Below are 22150 nucleotides of genomic sequence, written 5' to 3' on the forward strand. Positions count from 1 at the left end.
TCAGTGACCTGAGCAACAATAAAATCAGTTCCTTGTCCAACTCGTCTTTCGCCAACATGAGTCAGCTGACCACACTGTGAGCCTGAAACATACAGTACACAGACACTTTTCCATTGACTGCTGTTGACTGTGAATGTGTTTCTATAATCATCTGGCTTGTGTTGTCGTGATTTACAGCATCTTGAGTTATAACGCCCTGCGCTGTATCCCTCCTCTTGTGTTTAAAGGACTGTCCTCTCTTCGACTGCTGTGAGTTTCTTTCAAATCATGTTTCTCTTGTGCCATCGCTTTTACCTTATTGTCTTAAAGAAATTCATGTTTTTATGATTGTTAAAGCAGTGTGCTTCAACAGAAATATGGATATAATCGTTTGACCTCCTTTCAACCCACATGTTTTCTCCTCGCTGTTGTCCATTTTTTGCAGATCTCTCCATGGCAACAATATATCTGAATTACACCAAGAAATCTTCAGAGATGCTGCATCTCTATCACACCTGTGAGTCACACCTGTTTTGTCTCTATACATTCACACATGCATATAAAGGCAAGCAAGCTGCGATCACACTTTTCTCTGTCTTGCCCGCACTTAAAGGTATATATCAAACATGTCCAGGTCATATTTCACCCCATAATCAATAGATCATTTATTTAATGTATTCTTTAATTTATTCTGATTTCAGGTAAAATAAAATAATTTTTGTACAATTAGAGAATTGCCATTGAGAACACTATTTTTTGAGTATTAGTTTTATACTATTATAGTACTTATTAAAATTTTGATTTAGCTTTAATTTCATACAGTATTTTTAGTTTAAATGATTTTAAGTTTAATAATTTATTATGTGCTTTTGTCATTTCTATTATTTTTTAATATTTTTATATAGCTTGCCATTTTAGTTTTAGTAATCTAGTAGTCATTTATTTCAGATAGTTGCCAAGGCACTACTTCTAATTTTTGTTAGTTTTTTAAGTTTAAATTTTCATCTAATATTTATATTAGGGCTGTCAAATGAATCTACAGTAATTAATCACACATCTATTTTGGCTGAGGAATTACCCCCAAAAGATCATATAAAGAAAAGTATCAAATAGACATTACAAGAAGTAGCTTTAGAAACAAATACTTTATTTAATTAAACAGAGAATTTATTACACATAAACCTTTAGGCTTCAACGGCCATGATTTTTTTTCAATAGCTGCATTGAAGTCATTGAATCATTCATTCATTTGATTTGTTCAAATGACTGATTTATTCAGGAATGAAGTAAATGGCTCTCTTTATGACTGGGCCATTGAATCATTGGTTCACCCGATTGATTCACTCAAAATGCAGATTTATTCAGAAATGTGTTGCACGTTACAGTTCTGCTCTGGCTTTATTGGTAATATTTTTGTTGGCAAAAATAAGCAAAAGCAGACAATATTGTGTCTAAAATATAACACAGTATTAACTTCTTATTTATTGAACTGTTGTATAAAAACATTTGCACTTGTGCTATTCAAGACAAAAAAAAAACAAAAATTAAGTTGAAAATTATTTGTCATGTTTATTATTGCTTAAATATGTTTATATAGCTTTAATTATTTTTTATTTCAGTTTGATTTAGTAATTTTCATTAACACTCAGCTAGTTCCATGTTTTTTGCTTCTTAAGTTAATTTTTTTTAATGTAATATTTATATTTTATTTTATTTTAGCTTTATTTCAATTACTGAAAAATTATTTCAAACTTATTTTGTTTCCATAAGTAATTCTTTTATTTTCATTTGGAAATGTTAAGTGCTTTACATAGATGCAATAAAGTAAAAACAAAAAAAAAACAAAACAAAAAAAAAAAACAGACATGATATAAAAATAAAGTTTTATTTGTTTTTTTAATATTTCTATATAGCTTAAATATTTTTTATTTTGTATTTCAGTTTTTGTTTTAGTAATTTTGTGTAATTTATTTCAGTTAGTTTCCAGGGCTTTTTTTGCTTTTTAGGTTTGTTTTTTAATCTAATATTTATATTTATATTTTATTTTAGCTTTATTTTAATTTCCGAATATTATTTTTTCATTTTAATACTGCCATAAGTAATTATTTTATTTGGAAATTTTAAGTACATTACCTAGAAAAAAATAAATAAAAAACATATGAAAATAAAGTTTAAAACAATTCAAGACAATTTAAAATGAACAAAAATGTTTATAAAAATTAATGATTAAAGAAAAATGTAAATAATTTTAAAATTAATTACAGTAAATAATAAGGAAAAGTATTAAAAAAATGGACATCAATTTTACAACTGTCAACAATTTTGGATAAGCCTTATGGATAAGATATGAATGCATGAATTTACTGTCAAACAAATACTCACCATGTCAGCCACCTCATTTGTTTTGCATTTTACATCCATATGTGTTTTCTGCGATTAAATTTCTCAAGGGCCATTGGCGCAAACCCGCTGTACTGTGACTGTCGGCTGCGTTGGCTTTCTGATTGGGTGAAAAGCGGGTACAAGGAACCTGGTATCGCCCGTTGTGCCGGGCCTCAGGGTATGGAGGGAAAACTACTGCTCACAACACCAGGCAATACCTTCCAGTGCACAGGTTGGTGAAAAACATCACAGAAAGAAAGGCAATTTCCCTTCAGAATTATGAGGAATTAGAGGTCTGATCTTCCTCAGGTCCCGTGGATCTGTCTGTCTCTGGGAAATGCAGCCCATGTTCTTCAAACCCCTGCCAGAATCAAGGCCGGTGCCACAACGACCCCGTACATCAGTACAAGTGCAGCTGTCCGCAGGGTTACAAGGTCCTGATCACACATTACTGAGAAGTACAGTACTACTGATAATATTCCAGGACAATATACCTGATATACTGTCGATTAACACAATAGTTTCAACTCGTCCCCAAACAAAAATCACAATGACTTTAAGTTTGAAGGCAAACACATTAGTGAAATTTCATGGCCAAAAAAGGTCCATTGTCTGTTGTCACGTGTAGATGCAGGGGCTTAGCCATCATTTCAGAAGTAAGGGGGACAGAAATGTCAGGTGTAATACCGGTTTTTATCTGACATTTGTTTAACTGACAGATTTTATATTTTAATCTCTTCTCATGCTTTTAATTCAGTAAGAAATCAAATACACAGCTGAACAATAACCACTAATATCTAAAATATTTTTTCCTATATTTTATGACAATTGAACGATTGGTTTATGTACTACAAACACTTGTGCATTAAAGGGTTAGTTCACCCAAAAATGAAATTTTTGTCATTAAGTACTCACCCTCATGTCGTTCCACACCCGCAAGACCTTCGTTCATCTTCGGATGAGATAAGATATTTTTGATGAAATCCGAGGGTATCTGATCCACACATAGGCAGCAATGTCATTGTACCTTTTGACGTCAAGAAAGGTAGTTGAAAACATGGTTAAAATAGTAAACCTGACTACAGTGGTTCAACCTTAATCTTATGAAGCGACGAGAATACTTTTTGTGTACTTCATGGCTGTCAATTAGCACTGCATTATTTATATACTTTATTGTCAATAAATACCTTGAGATGGCTTAAAAAACACTATATGTGACCCCGTGTTGGCAAAACGAGTAGGAATGCACAGGGGATCATTTTGAGCTACGGGCAAAAAAAAAAAAAAATCAATTTTGGTTGAATTTGAGGTTTTCACAAAAATGAGTTCATTAAGCCCTCGTCTAGCAATCCCAATTCTCCAAAGAGTAATAAAATATCTAAAATTATCTTTATTTGTACGTTTTTTAAGAGGAGTACCTTTTTTCTGCTCGCTTCTGGACGACTGCTCCTTTTCACCACATGTTGTAGGCCTGTGGTTGCAAAGCGCAGCATCCCAGCTTTGTGAATCTTATTAGCGAATTCTTGATGACATGAGTCCGAACCAGAGAATGTGATTTTCAAACCCATGCTGATGAAAACAAAACGATCGCGCTGACTGACTCTTCCAAAGCGCGCACATAAGACGCGTCTCTCAGAGAGCGCACAATCTCCACATACACAGAAATACGGTATTGCAAAATAGCTGTCTTGGTGAGTAATTACGCAAACATAATCTGTTATGTCTTAAATGAATGTTTGGTTAACGGTTGGCGGGGGAAAATCTGATGTGCAACATTATATTAGATCAGTGCATTGCAGTAGGTCTTAATATAGGTCTGTCTCAATGTTAATCAAACAATAAAAGAAAAGACGGAATCGTCTGCTCTTGACTGCTTATTTGCATCTTTGTTCTTATTTTAATAACAAAGATAAAATAAAAAATAGCGATATTGTGATCATTAATATAGTAATATTTTTAAGAAAAGAACTGGAGGAAAAGATGCAACGTTGCTAGGTGATTTTGCTTTGGAATCTTCAGAAAACTCTCGACTCCAAACGTGTATAGTCATTTTTTGTCCAATTCCAACAAATCATATATAATTTTGAAGGTCTTTTAATGGAGAATGTGAAAAAATATTTATAAAACATATTGTGTATTCTTATTGTGTATTCTTATTCATATTCTTTAGCGATCCATAATGTTCGGATAGCTTCGTTTTGGATAAGAATAAAACGACAGGCCATGCATAGACTATCTTGTCTCTTTGAATTTAAATCTAGATTTCGTCACATTGGCCTCTACGTGAACACACTTGCTGAAAAAAGTGCAGGGGACGAATTTACATTTTATTAAAAGTGTGGGGGACGCGTCCGTCCCCTGCGTATTCTAAGCCCATATGTAGATGTATGAAGCAAAGCTCATTTCAATATGAAAACTATGAAAACTTTTTTCCCAACAAGTTCTTTAAGTTTATGTTTTTAACTAATATTTACAGTATGTTTATATTTTATTTCAGCTTTATTTCAGTTATTCAATTAAACCTTTTTTTTTTTTTTTTTTTTTTTGCAGTTTTAGTAAATGACAAAAACACTAATCCAATTTTGAGCACATAAAGCTGTGGTTAACCCACCCACAGAAATACTGAAACACATCCAGGAGTTCATCTGTCAAGAAGAATAGTCTGACTGCTAAAATAATGTTTTAGACTTCTCAGATCAATTAAACATCTCAAACAGCACACATTTTTATAGAATATTAGCACCAAAATGCCCCTTATGAATGCCATGCCCTATAGACTTCTATTGTAAGTGTATTACTGTAAACACATTTGCTTTGCTTGCTTTTACAACTGAAGGATGAGTCGAAACTATTTTCTACAGTAACGTACAACATGCCACAGATTCTGTATAAGTGTTTTTTGTTGTTGTTTTTTAAGAGCATTAAAATGAACATTCTTTGAAAAGTCTGTCTGTTGCATGTTGGTATTTATAGGGTAAAAACTGTGAGGTCTCTGTCAGCGCTTGTGAAGGCAATCCATGTGTAAATGGAGGTACCTGTTATAGCGAAGAGGCTAGAAAAGGCTTCAGGTGAGAATGCACACCTTAGTATTCCGCTAATGACTGAAACAAGAAACATGAACTTCACATTTGCACATCTGTCTACAGCTGTATGTGTCCTCTGGGATACGACGGTCAGTTCTGTGAGGTGGATGTTGACGATTGTGTGGATAACAAGTGTGAAAATGGCACCATCTGTGTGGATGGAGTGGGAAACTACACCTGTGTCTGTCCGCACCCCTTCTCAGGTACACAATAATATTTATTTATATTGACTGAATGATTCATATGGACCAATTGTCCTTGTAGAATATGATTGGATTGGTAAATGAAGTGTGAATGTGCATTACAGGGCCAAAGTGTGAAGAGTATGAGGAAGATCTGTGCTATCCTGGTCAGAATCCCTGTCATCGCGGCTCTACTTGTATACCGACCGTCACAGGACCGAAGTAAGTGCAAGTTGTGCTGGTGCGTTTAGCTGATTTTTATTGGCCAGGCGGTATGGTTATTGTAAATACGGTATGTATAATATTACACGTTATTACCTTAGATTGCGATCCAAAAATGACTGCGTCCCAATTCTGATGTGGATGCAGACAGCTGGAAAAAATAAATAATAAAAAACATAATACAAAAATGATAAAAACCATATAGGAAACATTGAAATAAAAGTAATATATAAATTAATAATATATATAATATAAAATGATGTAAGTTTGGGATCTGTAAGATTTTTTTGCTCACCAAGGCTGCATTTATTTAATCAAAAATACTGTAAAAATCCTGATGACCCAGAGCAAAGAGGCACCATCTCTAGCTTATATATAAAACTGATATCCTTATTATCCACTTCTGTTAATGCACAAAGTGATTCCTGGCAACTGGACCTTAATATCTGCCTGACGGATGAGGAATGGAATGAGGCTAAATATAAATCAATTCTAATATGATGATTTGATTCTCAGGAAACATTTCTGATTATTATTTGTGTGGAAACCATGATTTCTTAATTTTTTTCAGGATAATTCGATGAATAGAACGTTTAAAAGAAGAGTGTTTATTTGAAATAGAAATCTTTTGTAACATTATAAATGCCAAGACTGTCAGTTTTGATAAAATCTGTACTTGGTACTTGATGAGTAAAAATATTCATTTATTTAAAAAAAAACAAAAAAAAAAACTTTTGAATGGTAGTGTATGAATATAAACATATAATCGAGTAGTTAGGAAAGCAAAATAAATAGCTTTTTATTTACTTTTTAAAGGGAGAATTCTTTTGATGAAATAAAAAAAAAAAAATCTACTTATTCTGAAAAAAACCTTGTTCTTTCACCCGATGAATTTTCCTCCTCCATGTGAATAGCTCCATAGGAATGTGCCGTTTCTATTCAAAAACCTGTTTACGGCAAATATTTGCTGTTGTTGTAAATAGTCCTTTCAGCTTAACACGGCATTTTAAGGTAATTCAAATAATGAAATAAATGACATTTATGACCTATAATGAAAACAGCGTGTGCTTTTGTGTTTAGATGCATCTGTCCGCCTGGTTTTGTTGGTGATGACTGCAGTATAGATTATAACGAATGCGAGGGACATTACTGTCAGAACGGAGCTCGGTGTGTGGATCATGTGGCGGGATATACATGCGTCTGTCCACAAGGTTTCAGGTGAGTCAACACCTGATATATGATGATGGAAATAATCTTATATATCCAGGTTAATTTAATTGCCCTGGTTACTTCATATAAAAGACTGATATAAAATATATAATATAAAAACTTTAAAAATGTTTTAAAATAAAAATATAGGTAGAATATTTTATTGTTAACATAAATATGTTTCATATTTGTATATATTTTTCTCTATAATTTCAATAGGCCTTTTTTTAAAAAATAAAATATTTAATATACAATAATATAAAAAATATATAATATAAAATAATACTAAAAAAGTTTTTTACCATTACTGCAGGATTCTGTATTGTATTTTCTCATGATATTTCTTGTTCATTCCCCATGACGGAAACTTAAAGTAGTCCTTTTAATTAATTCAAAAATACATTAAAATGCAGTTAATATATAGAATGACATGAATACAGCTCTTTAATGATGAGTAGACATGTGCCGGTATACGGTAATACGATGAACATGCACAATATTGTTATTGTGGGCGCTTCAAAACAATACAGTGAGTAATTATATACAGATGTGGACAAAATTGTTGGTACCCTTGATAAATATGATCAAAGATGACTGTAAAAAATAAATCTGCATTGTTTATCCTTTTGATCTTTAATTCATAAAATTAGCAAAAATCTAACCTTTCATTGAAGGAAAAGAATTGAAAGTGAAAGGAAAATCACATTATGAAATAAATGTTTTTCTCCAAAACATGTTGGCCACAATTATTGGCACACCTAGAATCTTTTATGAGTAAAACATCTCTGAAGTATATTCCCATTCATTTTTTTTTTTTTTTTTTAGCACACCAGGGTGATCATGAACATGAAATTGTCCAGCCATGACTTCCTGTTCCACAGGAGTATACACATGAGGAAAGGCCAAATTCCCTTAATCATTCATCACAATGAGTAAAACCAAAGAATATAGTTCTGATGTGCAGCAAAAGATTTTGAGCTTCACAAAATAGAAAGTGGCTGTAAGAAAATAGCTAAAGCATTAAAAATCCCCATTTCCACCATCAGGGCAATAATTAAGAAGTTCCAATCAACTAAAGATGTTACAAATCTGCCTGGAAGAGGACGTCTGTCTAAATCGTCCTAATGCGTGGTGAGGAGGAAAGTTTGTGTGGCCAAAGACTCTCCAAGGATCACAGCTGGAGAATTGCAGAGATTAGTTGAGTCTTGAGTCTCAGAAAGCCTAAAATAAATTATCAAACAGCACCTACATCCCCACAAGTTGTTCGGGAGGGTTTCAAGAAAAATCCTCTGCTCTCATCCAATGAGTACCCCAGTACCCCATGTCCACGGTTAAATATACTGCTGTATCTTTAATGTTGTGGGCCTATTTTTCTGCTGGAGGTCCTGAACATCTTGTTCAGATGCATGGCATCATGGATTCTATCAAATACCAACAGATAAAAAATTAAAACCTGACCGCTTCTGCTAGAAATCAAATAATGGGCCGTGGTTGGATCTTCCATCAGGACAATGATCCAAAACAAACATCAAAACCAACACAAAAATGTGTCACTGTGCACAAAATGAAGCTTCTGCCATGGCCATCCCAGTCCCCTGACCTGAACCCTAAAGAAAATGAGTGGTGTAAACTGAAGAGAAGAAGCACCAACATGGAGCTGGGAATCTGAAGGATCTGGAGAGATTCTGTATGAAGGAATGATCTCTGATCTCTTGTCAGGTGTTCTCCAAACTCATCAGGCATTATAGGTGAAGACTCAGAGCCGTTATCTTGGCAAAAGGAGGTTGCAAAAAGTATTGAATAAAAGGGTGCCAATAATTGTGGCCAACATGTTTTGGAGAAAAACATTTATTTCATAATGTGATTTTCCTCCCACTTTCAATTCTTTTCTTTCAATGAAAGGTTAGATTTTTGCTAATTTTATGAATTAAAGATCAAAAGGATAAACAATGCAGATTTATTTTTTACAGTAATCTTTGATCATATTTATCAAGGGTACCAACAATTTTGTCCACATCTGTATTACGGATTACTCTGATTTTTAGAATGTATTTTAAAAATATTTTAAAAATACTTTTCCCATGAACTGGTTAAAATGCACAACACTGCTGTATGCTGCATCAAGGGGCATGCACACTCTGATGTAAACAAGCCCAACATGGTTGAGAAGCACACGGCGGAACGAGTGAAGGAGACGTGCTGAATAAAAATGCACATTTACTCACTAACAGCGAGTGATGGAACAGCAGACATGCAGCCGTTACCCTGGTAACCCCGTAAAAAAACAGCTGTGCTGCTTTCTGTTTCTGAACAGTAACATATTTAAATGTTTTAAACAGCCATTCAGATTTTTGTACTCGCAGTGGTATTCATCCCAGCACCAAATAGGCCCACTTGAAGACTTAATAGGCTATTAATTTTCAAACTTAAACATTTTAACATTTTAATCTGGACTACAACATGCCCTAGATATTGATTGAAAATGTTCTGATTCTTTATAATTGCTTGGTAACACTTTACAATAATGTTCCATTAGTTAACATTAGTTAATTCATTAGTTAAAATAAACTGACAATAAAAACAAAACAAAACAAAACAAAAAAAAACAAAAGCATTTATTAATCTTTCAACATTTAATAACACATTATAAAAACTTTTTTTGTTTAAAAATGATCCAAAATCAATTATTGAGCAAATACATAACCAATCAGCGTTCAAAACTATCTCCTTACCTTAGCTCGATTCACAACGGCAAGCTTGTAATAATGTTTTATAATCTGAGTGGTACTGGTAGGATTTCGCAGGAAATACGAATTTGCACAACCCACGTAAAGATGATAATTCCACAAATCACTGCAATTGCAGGTTTCAAACAGAGATGGCGACAAAGAGGCAAAACTTATGGACTGCAGCTTTAAAATCAAAAGTTGTAACTGTATTATTTAATGGACCTGAGCTAACAGTTGTATTTTTTAAGTAATGTTAAGAAGGAATAATAACTTCTGTAACAAATGTAGCTATTGCTCATTGTTAATGTTAGTGAATGCATTAACTAACGTTAATTAATGAGACCATATTGTAAAGTGTTACCTATTTTTCTTTATAAATCTTTTGCACTTTAATATATTTCAAAACTTTTGTTTACTTTATATATTTTTTGTGTATTGCTTTATTGTATTTAAATGTTCAGAGTTCTTTTTGTTAAAAGAAAAAAGTTATTAAAATAGTATGACAACAACACTTATTTTAATGTTGTGATAATACCGTATACGTGATAAAAGCTTCAGCAATTATCACAACATAAAAATTTGATGCCATCACATGCCTAATGATGAGCATATTTTAGTCTAAATTAAAATTATTTTGATATTTTTTATCAAAATAATTTATTTTATTTTTTACCTAACCCTTTTTATGATAAAAAAATGTCAAGGGTGGTACAACTGTCCTGATATCATAATGAAGAAAAAAAATTAAGTAACCAACATGCAGAAACATGGAGGAAAAAAACAAGATAATTTGACCTTTTTATGACAAGTAAGGTTAATTCATGTTGTAAAATGTCATGTGGTATGACTCGTTGTTTGGATTTTAATTTATTGCCATACCAGCTTCACAGACTGATTCAACAAACAATACAATACATACAAACAAACAACTTGACTGAAAAAAAAAAACTGACAAAAAAGACTGAAAATTATGTATATACGACTCTATTGTATATCAGATTTTTTAAACGTACTTTTGATAAAAATTGGGTCCATCTTACAAAATAAGTCCTTCAAAGTTTGTCCTAATAAAAACTGGGCAGACCAAAAACATGTTTTATTAACAAGTTAGTGCTTTTCATGCAAAACATCTTCCAAAACGAGCAAAATAAACTCATGCATTTGGTCCATTACATTGAAAAATATATATAACTTTCCCAACATAAATTATTACATTTTAATACATGAATTCAAGGTGTAAGGAAAATATGTTATTACTTTATACTCAACGGTTACATCATATGACATTTTTAGAGTATTTAAATAAATCTTTTTGTTTAAAATGGTATTAACGTTTTCAAAACTGTATGAAACCGATATGAACATAAAAAAATAAATTTCTAAGAACTTGCAAACTAGAGTTTTCAGGGATTTTTTTTTTTCTTTTATTATGGGCAGTCTTATTGGTCAGTCGTACTGTGATTTCTATACAGTGTTGTGCTGTTTGATATCTGTGGTCACACTGAGGTCCTCTGACCGTGTTTTGTTGCAGTGGTCGGTTATGTGAGGTGTCTCTTTCTCCATCTGGCTGTGAGTTGTTGCACTGTGAGAACAACGCCCCCTGTGTTGAGAGTGACGGTACTGCAGCCTGTCAGTGTCTCTCTGGGTTCGGGGGGCCACTCTGTGAGAAGCTCCTCAGCGTCAACTTCATCGACAGAGATTCTTACCTGCTGCTCAGCGATGTCAAAAACTGGCCACAGACCAACATCACTCTACAGGTACAAAAAAACTAACAGTTCGTTAAATAACAGAGATCATTTGATCATTTTTGAGCAGATGAAGAAAATAAATGAATACGCTATTGTTGTGGCAGGAATTAATGACTAAATTAATATCTCTGTCTATCGAGTCCACCTTTCTTGCCCTGTGTCTTAAACTTTGCTGTTGTCATGACAACAGCATTTATTCTATTTGCTGTGCATGAATTGACAACAGTTCTCGCGTCATATGTTTCCAGCAGTTGTGATACTGTACAAATGACGTTTTAAAAAATATTGCAAATATATGCAAATAAATAAATATGTAAATTATGGATTAATCGCATCTAACATAAAGATTAATTGCATCTAACATAAAAGTTTGTAAATATATAATATGTGTGTGCGTGTGTGTGTGTATGTATATATATATATATATACACACACACACACATTTTTACAAACTTTTCTTAGGTGTGATTAATCGCGATTAATTGATTTGACAGGACAAGTAAATAAATATTGCAAATATACGCAAATAAATAAATATATAAATAAATAAATATATTGCATGTATAGGTAAATAAATAATAAATGTATAGTTTCTCAGGTGATCTAGAAAGTTTTTCTTTCTCTCTAGAACTCCATGTTGCAGCACATTTGTGTATCAGTGTTTTTTTCTTTCTATTAATCAGAGAATCCTGAAAAACATATATCACAGTTTTCACAAAAATGTATGTTTCGTGAGCATCAAATCAGCATATTAGAATGATTTTTGAAGCATCTTGTGACACTTAAGACTGGAGTAAACACAGGAATAAATTACATTTTAAAGGGGTCATGACATGAGAAATCAAATTTTCCTTGATCTTTTGGCATATAATAGGTCTTTGTATCATTAATATATCCCGCAAGTTCCATAACTTAAAACGACCTCGTCATCAATAAAAAGGGCATATATATATATATATATATATATATATATATATAGTGTATATATAAAATCAAGCTGTAAAAAAAGCTTAGTTTGGATCTGAGGTGGCATGTGACATTACAGGGGCACAATCATTTGTAAACGACTGCCTCTGGAGGAAGACAACAATAGGCTTGTTCAGGATGCATCGGCACTGTGCAGACTGATCGGCGTATGACATCAAAGTACCGCAAGAGCGTTTGGAGAGCATACGATTCTTTATGCTTTTGAAACGCTCTCGCGGTACTTCGATGTCATACGCTGACTGGTTTGCGCAGCTACTTTTACATCATTGCATCGTTGTCCCCACCCACTGGTGTTCATTCGATGAGCAGTGAGTGGATCTAAAGTAGTTGTTTAGGATAAGATTGTGATAATAACAAGATTGTTGTTCCTGGCTGTGGAAAAACATCATTCCAAACATCTTTCCATAAGCTGCCGATCAGGACACCAATGTCAGAGAAAAATGGGTTCAGTTTATTTTTAACAAACGTCCTAGTCACGTCAGTGCTGACTTGCGTGTTTGAACTGTACATTTTACCAAGTCGCAATACGATACTGGCTTTGCACAAAAAATTTTGCTCAAAGATTAGGCTGTACCAACTGTTCTGGAACCAGCAAGGATCCCGCAAACTGTAAGTAACGTATTTAATTCTTAAACCGGGAATGACAGTTAAATTAATAATGAGTAATCCTGGTGTTTTTACTTCAAAGAATTCTGTCTTTATAATGGCTGAAGCTGTCACTCACACAGTGTGAGTTTTTACTGTACATTTTACTCTACATCGTGTTTGTATTGTTAGTTATGGTGAAAGCATTTTGTGAGAGTGCGAAATTGCATTGCAATGGCGAGATCACTGCATTCACACCATCAACAGTCATCTGTTAAACAGTCATCTGTCATCTGTTAAATGTTAATCACAACAACCTTCTATGTGATGGGACTATATCTAAATATAATCCAATAATCAACACTTTTCATGATTCGTTAATTTCGACAGCTGTAATAGTAAAAATGTAGCAAAAGTATTCGAGAGGGTTCCACAAATACTTATTTCATTTGCAAACATGTCAGCCAATCACAGCAGTGGGCATTTACACTGAAGTCTCACAGCAGACACGCCCCTTTAAACAGAGTGTTCAAATCAGAGGCTAAAATCAGTGTAGAAAATAGCCATTTATTTCTAAATTCTGACAATTTTTTGATGTAAAAATCATTAACATTATAAGTGCACCTCAGGAAACATAGAATAAAAAAAATCCAGTTCATGACCCCTTTAACATATATTAAAACAGAAAACAGTTATTTTTAATTCTAATAATATTTCGCAATATTACCGTTTTTACTGTATTGTGAGCCTCGGTGAGCAGAAGAGACTCCTGTTAAAATATTAAACAGTAAACTTTTAAATGGTATTGTACTTAGAATATTAACAACTTGGTGCGTTTGGTGTCAACCTTTGATCTTTATTGTACTGACACGCTCATAAAACTTTCTCTCAGGTCTCCACAGCTGAGGACAATGGGATTCTTCTCTACAATGGCGTCAATGACCACATCGCTGTAGAGTTACATGAGGGTCATGTCAAAGTGACCTATGATGCAGGAAGTCAGTCGGGCAGCACTATTTACAGGTGCAATAAAGATCATGCTCATGTTTTAATATGAAAATATCTCTGCTGTAATTCACTGCCTCATTTACCTGTTTCCACAGTTCTGAAATAGTAAATGACGGACAGTTTCATACCGTTGAATTGGTCACTTATGACCGAATGGTCAACCTTTCGGTTGATGGAGGGCTTCCTACTACTCTGGACAGCTTGGGACACGTCCATCCCCTCACCAGAGATTCTCCACTATACGTAGGGGGTAAGATGTTTACCTATAACCATGTATGGTGGTCCTATTCCTCGCCATTATCTCTAAATGTATGTTTTTCCCATCAGGTATGCCTGAAAATGCGCAGTCGCTGTCTTTTAACCAGTGGCCGCCTCTCAATGGATCCAGTTTCCAAGGATGCATACGGAACCTCTATATTAATAATGAGCTGCAGGATTTCACACGCACCCAGATGAAGCCCGGAGTGGTGCCGGGGTGCCAGGCCTGTCAGGAGCTGCGTTGCGTGAACGGACTGTGTCAGCCAGCCTCTGCTGTCGGGCCCGTGTGCCACTGTCAGCCAGGTTGGGGCGGCCGGCACTGCGATCAGGACCTGCTGGCAGCCGCTACCAACCCCTGCCAGAAAAACAAGTCAGTACCTGTCCCTTCATGTGCCTGTTTCAAATTAAACAGAGAAAATAATATATATATATATATATATAATCATTTATATATGCCCCTGATATACATGTTTTTTAATCATGCATTTACATTCATGCATTTGGCAGATGCTTTTGTCCAATGATTTAATTATATAATTATTTAAAATTAGTGGTCAAGGTTATTTAATATGAAAGCCTAATATAAAGTATATTAGGCTTATACTAAATATACTAAAAAAAATATACTAATATATATATATATATATATATATATATATTTTTTTTTTTTTTAAATGTAGGTAAAAATATTTTATATTGAAATAAAATGTTATATATTTTATATAAAATATATAATTCATCTATTTTTTTAATTTTATTTTAAATATTATGTTTTTATAATACATAACCATGCAAAAATTTCTATATAAATTAATTATTTAAAATGTATTTATATGATTTTTGTTTTTTATATAAAATATAAAACATTTTAATTATCAATAAAAATACTTAATTTTATTTATTATTTATTTTATGTTTTTTATGTTTTTATATTAGACTTTTATATTAAATAATGATGTGGTAATACTGAATATTTGTGTATAAAACAGAAAAATATATTATTAATCTTATGTAAAATATAAAAGTCTATCTATAAAATATTACAAATATAAAAAAAAGGTTTTGTGTAAAAAAAATATATAAAATACATTTTACATATTATATATATTATATACATATTTTTCTATTCTATTTTAATAGACATTAGTTTTTTATATATAAAAGCCTAATATAATATAATATAATATTTAATAAAAATATAAAAGGTTTTAAACAAAAAAATGTTGGTAAAGGTTTGTATAGAAAACATTAAAATGCCTTATATTTTTTATAAAATATAAAAACAATGTATAGATTATATACAATTTATAGAAAAATATTTAATAGACATTACCACTGTCACACCGCTGTGTTGTAGAACACTCACAAACACGATGATGAAGGCAAAGGTAATCTTTAATAAATCCACAGGCAGATAAATCCAAACAGAGAGAATAGGCGTTTCTCAAAACCAAGTTCGCAAAGTTCGGACTTGCGTCCTTGGTAGTTAGGACTTGGCAAGTTCGACTCAGGAGAACGAACTCCCGTGAACGGGAGAACACAAGTCCGGTGATTCTGCAAATGGAACAGCAGCGTACTTGATAATGTCACTCAGCTCGCTCTGGCTTCTCCGGATATCTTTGTATGTATATTTAGACAATAAAACGAAATGTGTTATAAAACACCACTCTGCCTCTTTTCGTTTTATTTAAAAAACTAACAAAAACATATTAATAGTCTCAGGCAACGAGTGATTGATTATCTGCAATGTCTGCATATATTTAACAAACCGAAATATTAACAACCCTGCCTCTTTTCGTATATATTTCAAAAATATTAAATGTAATACTATTTGTGCATACTCTGATTATCTTCACTGTAATGAAATGAAATAGGCTATAACATAAAACACAACCCTGTCTCTTTTTGTTAAATGTCAGTTTTAATGATCAATAATAGCCATTATAAAAGGCATATATAAAAAGAATATACAATAAGAAATAAAGCAAACAATTCAGTCAAGCGTACAAAATCAGCACTTTAGTAGGATACAAAAGTTAAATAGCCATATATAAAGTTATGAAACATCACGTTGCCCTCAGCCAAAACGGAGTCAGTGGCAAACGTCAGAAGAACTAGCCGAGGTAAGGCTGTTCTCGGCGGGGTACATGAGCGCTGAGCGTCCGGTGATCGCCTGGATCTTACAACTCCGACAACGTCAGATTAAATTTTCAGAAAGGCGCTATCTTTATCAATAAACCACAAATTTGAGCTTTAAACATTCTCGCCTGAAAACCTCTTAAAACTACATATCATGACATAATAACAGTAATATGTTTAAATTATGTGGGTTTTCTCCTTTACTATTGACGCTTGCTGGTTAGTGCGAGATGCATTCTGGGATACCCAGCTGTCTCAAGTCTGCACAAGTCACCTCTCGATGCATCCTCGATAAAAGGGGCGGATCAAGAACACATCCGGGGATTTGAACTGTACTTGGCTAGATGTGAACTTTGAATTGGAACAGTACTTAGGCAGCGACTGATGACGTTTCACAAGTCCACAAGAACAAAAGTACAAACAAGTACGCATATTGAGACACATGTAACACAGACGAGACCCAACAGCAAATGAATAGACACAGAGGACTTCAGTATACAAGCAAATGAGGATAATTAACAACACACACTTGAACTAAATAACAACTAATCAGAAACCATGACAACTAACTCAACAGTGGAAATGGTGCAAACTGAAAACAAAGTATAAACTAAGGGTACGTTTACACGTCAACAATATGCTTAAAACGCCAAATTTTTTCCTTTGAGTTTTCTGCGTACAGACGACACCATTGTCAAAACGATCCCCATTCATACGAATCTGTGAAAATGACTAAAAATGCTGTATTTTGCTGGCAGACCATTAGAAACACTACAGACTGAACATGTAATGCGCATGTGCATGACATCAGCGTTTTCACAGTTGTTTTTGTTGTTTACACGGAGACTGTTTTCAAAAACTTGCACTCTGAAACCCGTTTTCAAAAGTTTGCGTTTTCAGGCCCCCAGATTGCATTGTCATGTAAATGAATGGCCAAAACGCTTAAAAGGTTTTCTGTTTTTAGTTGAAAACGGTGTCATGTAAACGTCCCCAAAGTGAGACTGTGACAACCAAATGATTATGTAGTATAAATGCCTAATATAAAAAAGTTTTATATAGAAACATAGGCAAAATATTTTTACAGATAAAATAAAATAATATATAATAATAACATATAATATTACATTATATATATATATATATAGTATATAATATTAGTATATATATATATATATATATATATATATATATATATATATATATATATACTGCTCAAAAAAATTAAAGGAACACTTTTTAATCAGAGAATAGCATCAAGTCAGTTAAACTCCTGGGATATTGATCCTGGGGTTGTTAATCAGTTTCAGCTGCTTTGGTGTTAATGAAATTAACAACAGGTGCACAAGATGGGCAACAATGAGCCAACCCCCAAAACAGGAATGAAACACCGACATTTTTTTTCCTGCTCATTTTTTTTTTTTTTTTTTTTTTTTTGACTGTTTTTCACTAGTTTTGCATTTGGCTAGGGTCAGTGTCACTACTGGTAGTATGAGGCGATACCTGGACACTACAGATGTTGCACAGGCAGTCCAACTCCTCCAGGATAGCACATCAATACGTACCATTAGGTATCGGGATGAAATCCTTGGAATCATTATCAGACCCTACGCTGGTGCAGTGGGTCCTGGGTTCCTCCTGGTGTGCGACAATGCCCGGCCTCATGTGGCGAGAGTATGCAGGCAGTTCCTGGAGGATAAAGGAATTGATACCATTGAATGGCCCCCACGCTCGCCTGACTTAAATCCAATAGAACAACTCTGGGACATTATGTTTCCGTCCATCTGACACCGCCAGGTTGAACCTCAGACCGTCCAGGATCTCAGTGATGCCCTGGTCCAGATCTGGGAGGAAATACCCCAGGACACCATCCGTTGTCTCATTAGGAGCATGCCCCGATGTTGTCAGGCATGCATACAAGCACGTGGGGGCCATACAAACTACTGAGTACCATTTTGAGTTGCTGCAATGAAATTTCAGCAAAATGGACTAGCCTGCTGCATCATTTTTCACTTTGATTTTTGGGGTGTCTTTGAATTCAGTCCTCTATAGGTTGATAATTTTCATCTCCATCAAATGATGTGGCATCCCTTCGTTCCTAACACATTATCCAGTCCATAATATCAGTATGGATATCCAGCATGATATTTTCCCCCTTTGAGATCTGAAGTGTTTTCAAAGTGTTCCTTTAATTTTTTTGAGCAGATATATATATATATATATAAAATATGTGTATGTGTGTGTGTGTTTGTGTGTGTGTGTGTGTGTGTGTGTGTGTGTGTGTGTGTGGTATACCTGCTCCGGAGCAGGTTATGTTCAGAGAGTAAGTTGCTATGGCTACTTACATACCCTGAAAATTACCTCTGTTTTTGGAACTGAAAGGCTATCTGCTTACTTACTCTTAAACATACGCAGGTATGTCACATAACCTGCTTTCTGGAATACATGGTACAGCGCGTCGGCTTAATAAAAGTCTCAGATCTAAACAAATAAACACAACTCTAAGACAGGTGTCAGTTTAAATGTATGCCAGAAGAAGTATATTTTTTTAATTAAGAATTAAAAATAAGTATAACATAATACATAGGCCTATTAGTAGCGTATTACAAATAATAATTAATTAAACCCAATATAAATAAATAAAAATATAAGAATTCTTTTAAAAAAGTATGTTGAAATAATGCAAATTGGTGGCATTAATAAACAAATACCATTGATTACAAACTCGGACAGTTACAGTAGGTTTGCTTACTATCTGTCTTTAACATTTTAGCCTAAAAGTTTTCATAAAAAATGTATTTCCCTATGGAGAAAACAAAATACTATGAAAATTGTTTGTTATGACTTTTTGATTTTTAGTCTAGTTAGTTTTGTATCCAATACAATGTGATTTTCTGAAATCAAGATCTGGCAGCAGCACAGTTTTCCTCTTCGTTGAGCGATTTTCGGACAGTTTACCCTGCGCATTAAATCCTCCATAGGCCAGCAAACCAATGAGAACGCAACAGTGATGACAGTACATAACAACAGAGCATAAGATCAGCATACCCGGAACCCTCCGTCACTGGCAGTTTTGTAGAAAATTACCATGTTTTGGGAAATAAATATATGACGGACAGTTGCATACGCATTACCAACATTTTTATCATGTAAGTTTAATGGTATCACAAGATCACAAAGGAATTTATAGTAATTTATAGTGTTAATATTAATTAGCGAGTCCACAAATAGCTTGGGTATGCAGAGCATTCACAGCTCTATAAGGGACCGCACACCCTGATATACAAGTTTTTCTACATTTACAATCATGCATTTGGCAGACGGTTTTACACTACACTAATCCGGATATATCTGAAAACGGTGTTTTCATTTAATAACGCTATCTGTCCACACTGGCGTCTTCAAGCATTCTCCAAAAGTAGCTCACCCACACTGAAATGTCTGAAAACACTTATATCCCTGTACTGCGTACGAGTAAAACGTAAGATGCGTCATTTCTGTGAGTCGTTTATTTACTTTCTGCCTCTTTGAAATGTTGCGGCAATCTGAAGTATGTACAAATTGACATTAATCTTTAGGAACGCAATCCAACTGGAGAGCAGCCGAAACAACTGCAGCACAGTGTTGTCCAGCATTTTGCTTTTAGGCTGAATGGGTCACACATGACTCCATCACATGACTAAAAATGTGTCATCGTTTTCGAAAGCCAGGTTTTCAGGTCTGTACAACAAAAGTAGCCCAATAGCCAGTCAAAAGGCCCAAAGTGATAAAGGTATACATTTTGTTCATGTATTCCCTAGGAATCAAACCCTTGTCGTTAAAGCACAACAGTTTGAGCTACAGAAATGTAAACATAACTTTGGTAAAGTATTCCATTAATGTGATATTAATCACAGTTGTACCACTTTCCCTACTTAGGCAGTTTGTATTTATGTTAATTCCCTTCTTTCCCCTCCTGTAAGGTGTGTTCACGGTACCTGTGTTCCAGTGGACCTCCAGTCATATCGCTGCGAGTGTGCGGATGGTTTCCTTGGACCCCTGTGCAGTCAAGCATCCTCTAGCCCCTGTACAGCACTTCCATGCCAACACGGCTTCTGCGAGACATCACAGATGGGGCAGGCACAGTGTGTTTGTGACAGCGGTTACAGCGGCCAGTTATGTGACATCGGTAAATTATGCTCATTTACACAACAAACCATTATCATAATGACATTATTTGAATATACCCTTTGCTTCCAGTGGCTCCTTGCCAGGGCGAGTCCGTACGGGACTTCCATCGCGTGCAGCGCGGCGAGGTCCAGTGCCGGAGCACGCAGCCGCTGTCCTGGGTGGAGTGTCGAGGCGGATGCAGGCCAGATACGGGCTTCTGCTGTAGCAGCACCAGAGTACGACGCAGACGCTACAGTTTTGAGTGCGACGATGGCAGTTCCTTCACACAAGATGTGGAAAAGACAGTTGAATGCGGCTGTGGAAAGTGTGTGTAGTCACAGACAGATGGAAGACGTTAAAAAAAAAAAAATAGGGTGCATTTGTATCTGTGTACCATGGAGCATAACATCTGTGAGGTAGTTTGAAAAACTATTTAAGAAATGATAACCCTTGCATGTGAATGATGAATTATGGGTATTTTCTTTTGAGTTGTGCTGTCAGGATAATTGAATATTGAAAGTAAAAATCTAACAATTGGATTAAGAATACAGCTTAACAAACAGCATGTTATACAGGATTTATAGTATTTAATATAATTGTAAAATATTTGTTTAACATTAATTTTGATTGTAATATATACGGTTTTTAATTTCCATATAGTATTTTTGTATGTTGAACACCAACATTGGTGATGTACAATTTTTTACCTTTTAGTCTGTTTTCTACCCACAGTTGTTTGACAAAGTAGTCGAAGCTGCTTTTTGTTTTCATTTAATGCAGTGTTTCTGTGTGCAGGTGTTTCTATTTATTTCAATAAAGGTTTTTGCCTCTTAAAAAGGCTTGGTTTTACATGACAGTGTGTTTTAGTTTTATATAACCATCACCACAAAGCTCAGCCAGTCCTTCGCTGCCGGATGTTTACAGCCCTGCGCCATCTCCGGGGATGCCCTGCTGTGACGTCGAGCCGCAGGTCGTGCAACCACCAGCAGCATCTTTGCGAGAGGATCCTGCAGCTCCGCCTCCGGCCTCTGATCTATTCGCTCCATCTCAGCCCGTTGACCTGTCAGCTCTGCCTTGGCTCTTCCCACCTTCGGCTTCACCGGAGACTCTCAGCCTTGAGGCTCCACCGTATTCCCTCGTCCCACCGGCTCCCCCCTTGGTCAGTCATCACTCTACTTCTGCCATGGACTTAAAGGCCATCAGCTGTGCGCCATCCCTCTACCTCTACAGCTGCAGTGGGTTCCTTCTTCCCTTGTTTAAATCGGCTCTCCGTCTGTGCCTATGGAACCATCGGCCTCATCTCCTGTGGTCGTCCCCCAGCTGTCATCAGCCACAACACCATCTTGGCTCCTCCCTCCCTCGACTCCGCCTTGGGCTGTCAGCACTGTTTGGCTCTTGGTCTGTGCCCGGATTATTTCCACCATTGCCGCTAGGGGATCGTTGTCCACTCACCACCATCTTATCGCCACTGCCTGCTCTCACATCCCTTCACC

General features: G+C 34.9%; 1 protein-coding gene across 1 annotated transcript in view; it reads left to right on the forward strand.

Annotated features, from left to right (window-relative positions):
- The window catches only part of slit1b (slit homolog 1b (Drosophila)), a 67431-nt gene extending 45925 nt beyond the window's left edge, over window positions 1-21506 (forward strand). Inside the window, exons 24-38 of the mRNA XM_051909353.1 lie at window positions 5-76; window positions 178-249; window positions 425-496; window positions 2430-2593; window positions 2671-2795; window positions 5335-5429; window positions 5508-5647; window positions 5752-5848; window positions 6929-7066; window positions 11318-11543; window positions 13999-14129; window positions 14210-14364; window positions 14442-14742; window positions 20471-20676; window positions 20748-21506. Of these exons, the coding sequence (XP_051765313.1) occupies window positions 5-76; window positions 178-249; window positions 425-496; window positions 2430-2593; window positions 2671-2795; window positions 5335-5429; window positions 5508-5647; window positions 5752-5848; window positions 6929-7066; window positions 11318-11543; window positions 13999-14129; window positions 14210-14364; window positions 14442-14742; window positions 20471-20676; window positions 20748-20992 (2239 nt within the window). The 3' untranslated portion in view covers window positions 20993-21506. The remainder of the gene's footprint in view (window positions 1-4; window positions 77-177; window positions 250-424; window positions 497-2429; window positions 2594-2670; window positions 2796-5334; window positions 5430-5507; window positions 5648-5751; window positions 5849-6928; window positions 7067-11317; window positions 11544-13998; window positions 14130-14209; window positions 14365-14441; window positions 14743-20470; window positions 20677-20747) is intronic.
- Window positions 21507-22150: the final 644 nt, after the last annotated feature.

This window comes from Ctenopharyngodon idella, chromosome 10 (genome assembly GCF_019924925.1).
Source record: "Ctenopharyngodon idella isolate HZGC_01 chromosome 10, HZGC01, whole genome shotgun sequence".
NCBI classification, from domain to species: Eukaryota; Metazoa; Chordata; class Actinopteri; order Cypriniformes; family Xenocyprididae; genus Ctenopharyngodon; species Ctenopharyngodon idella.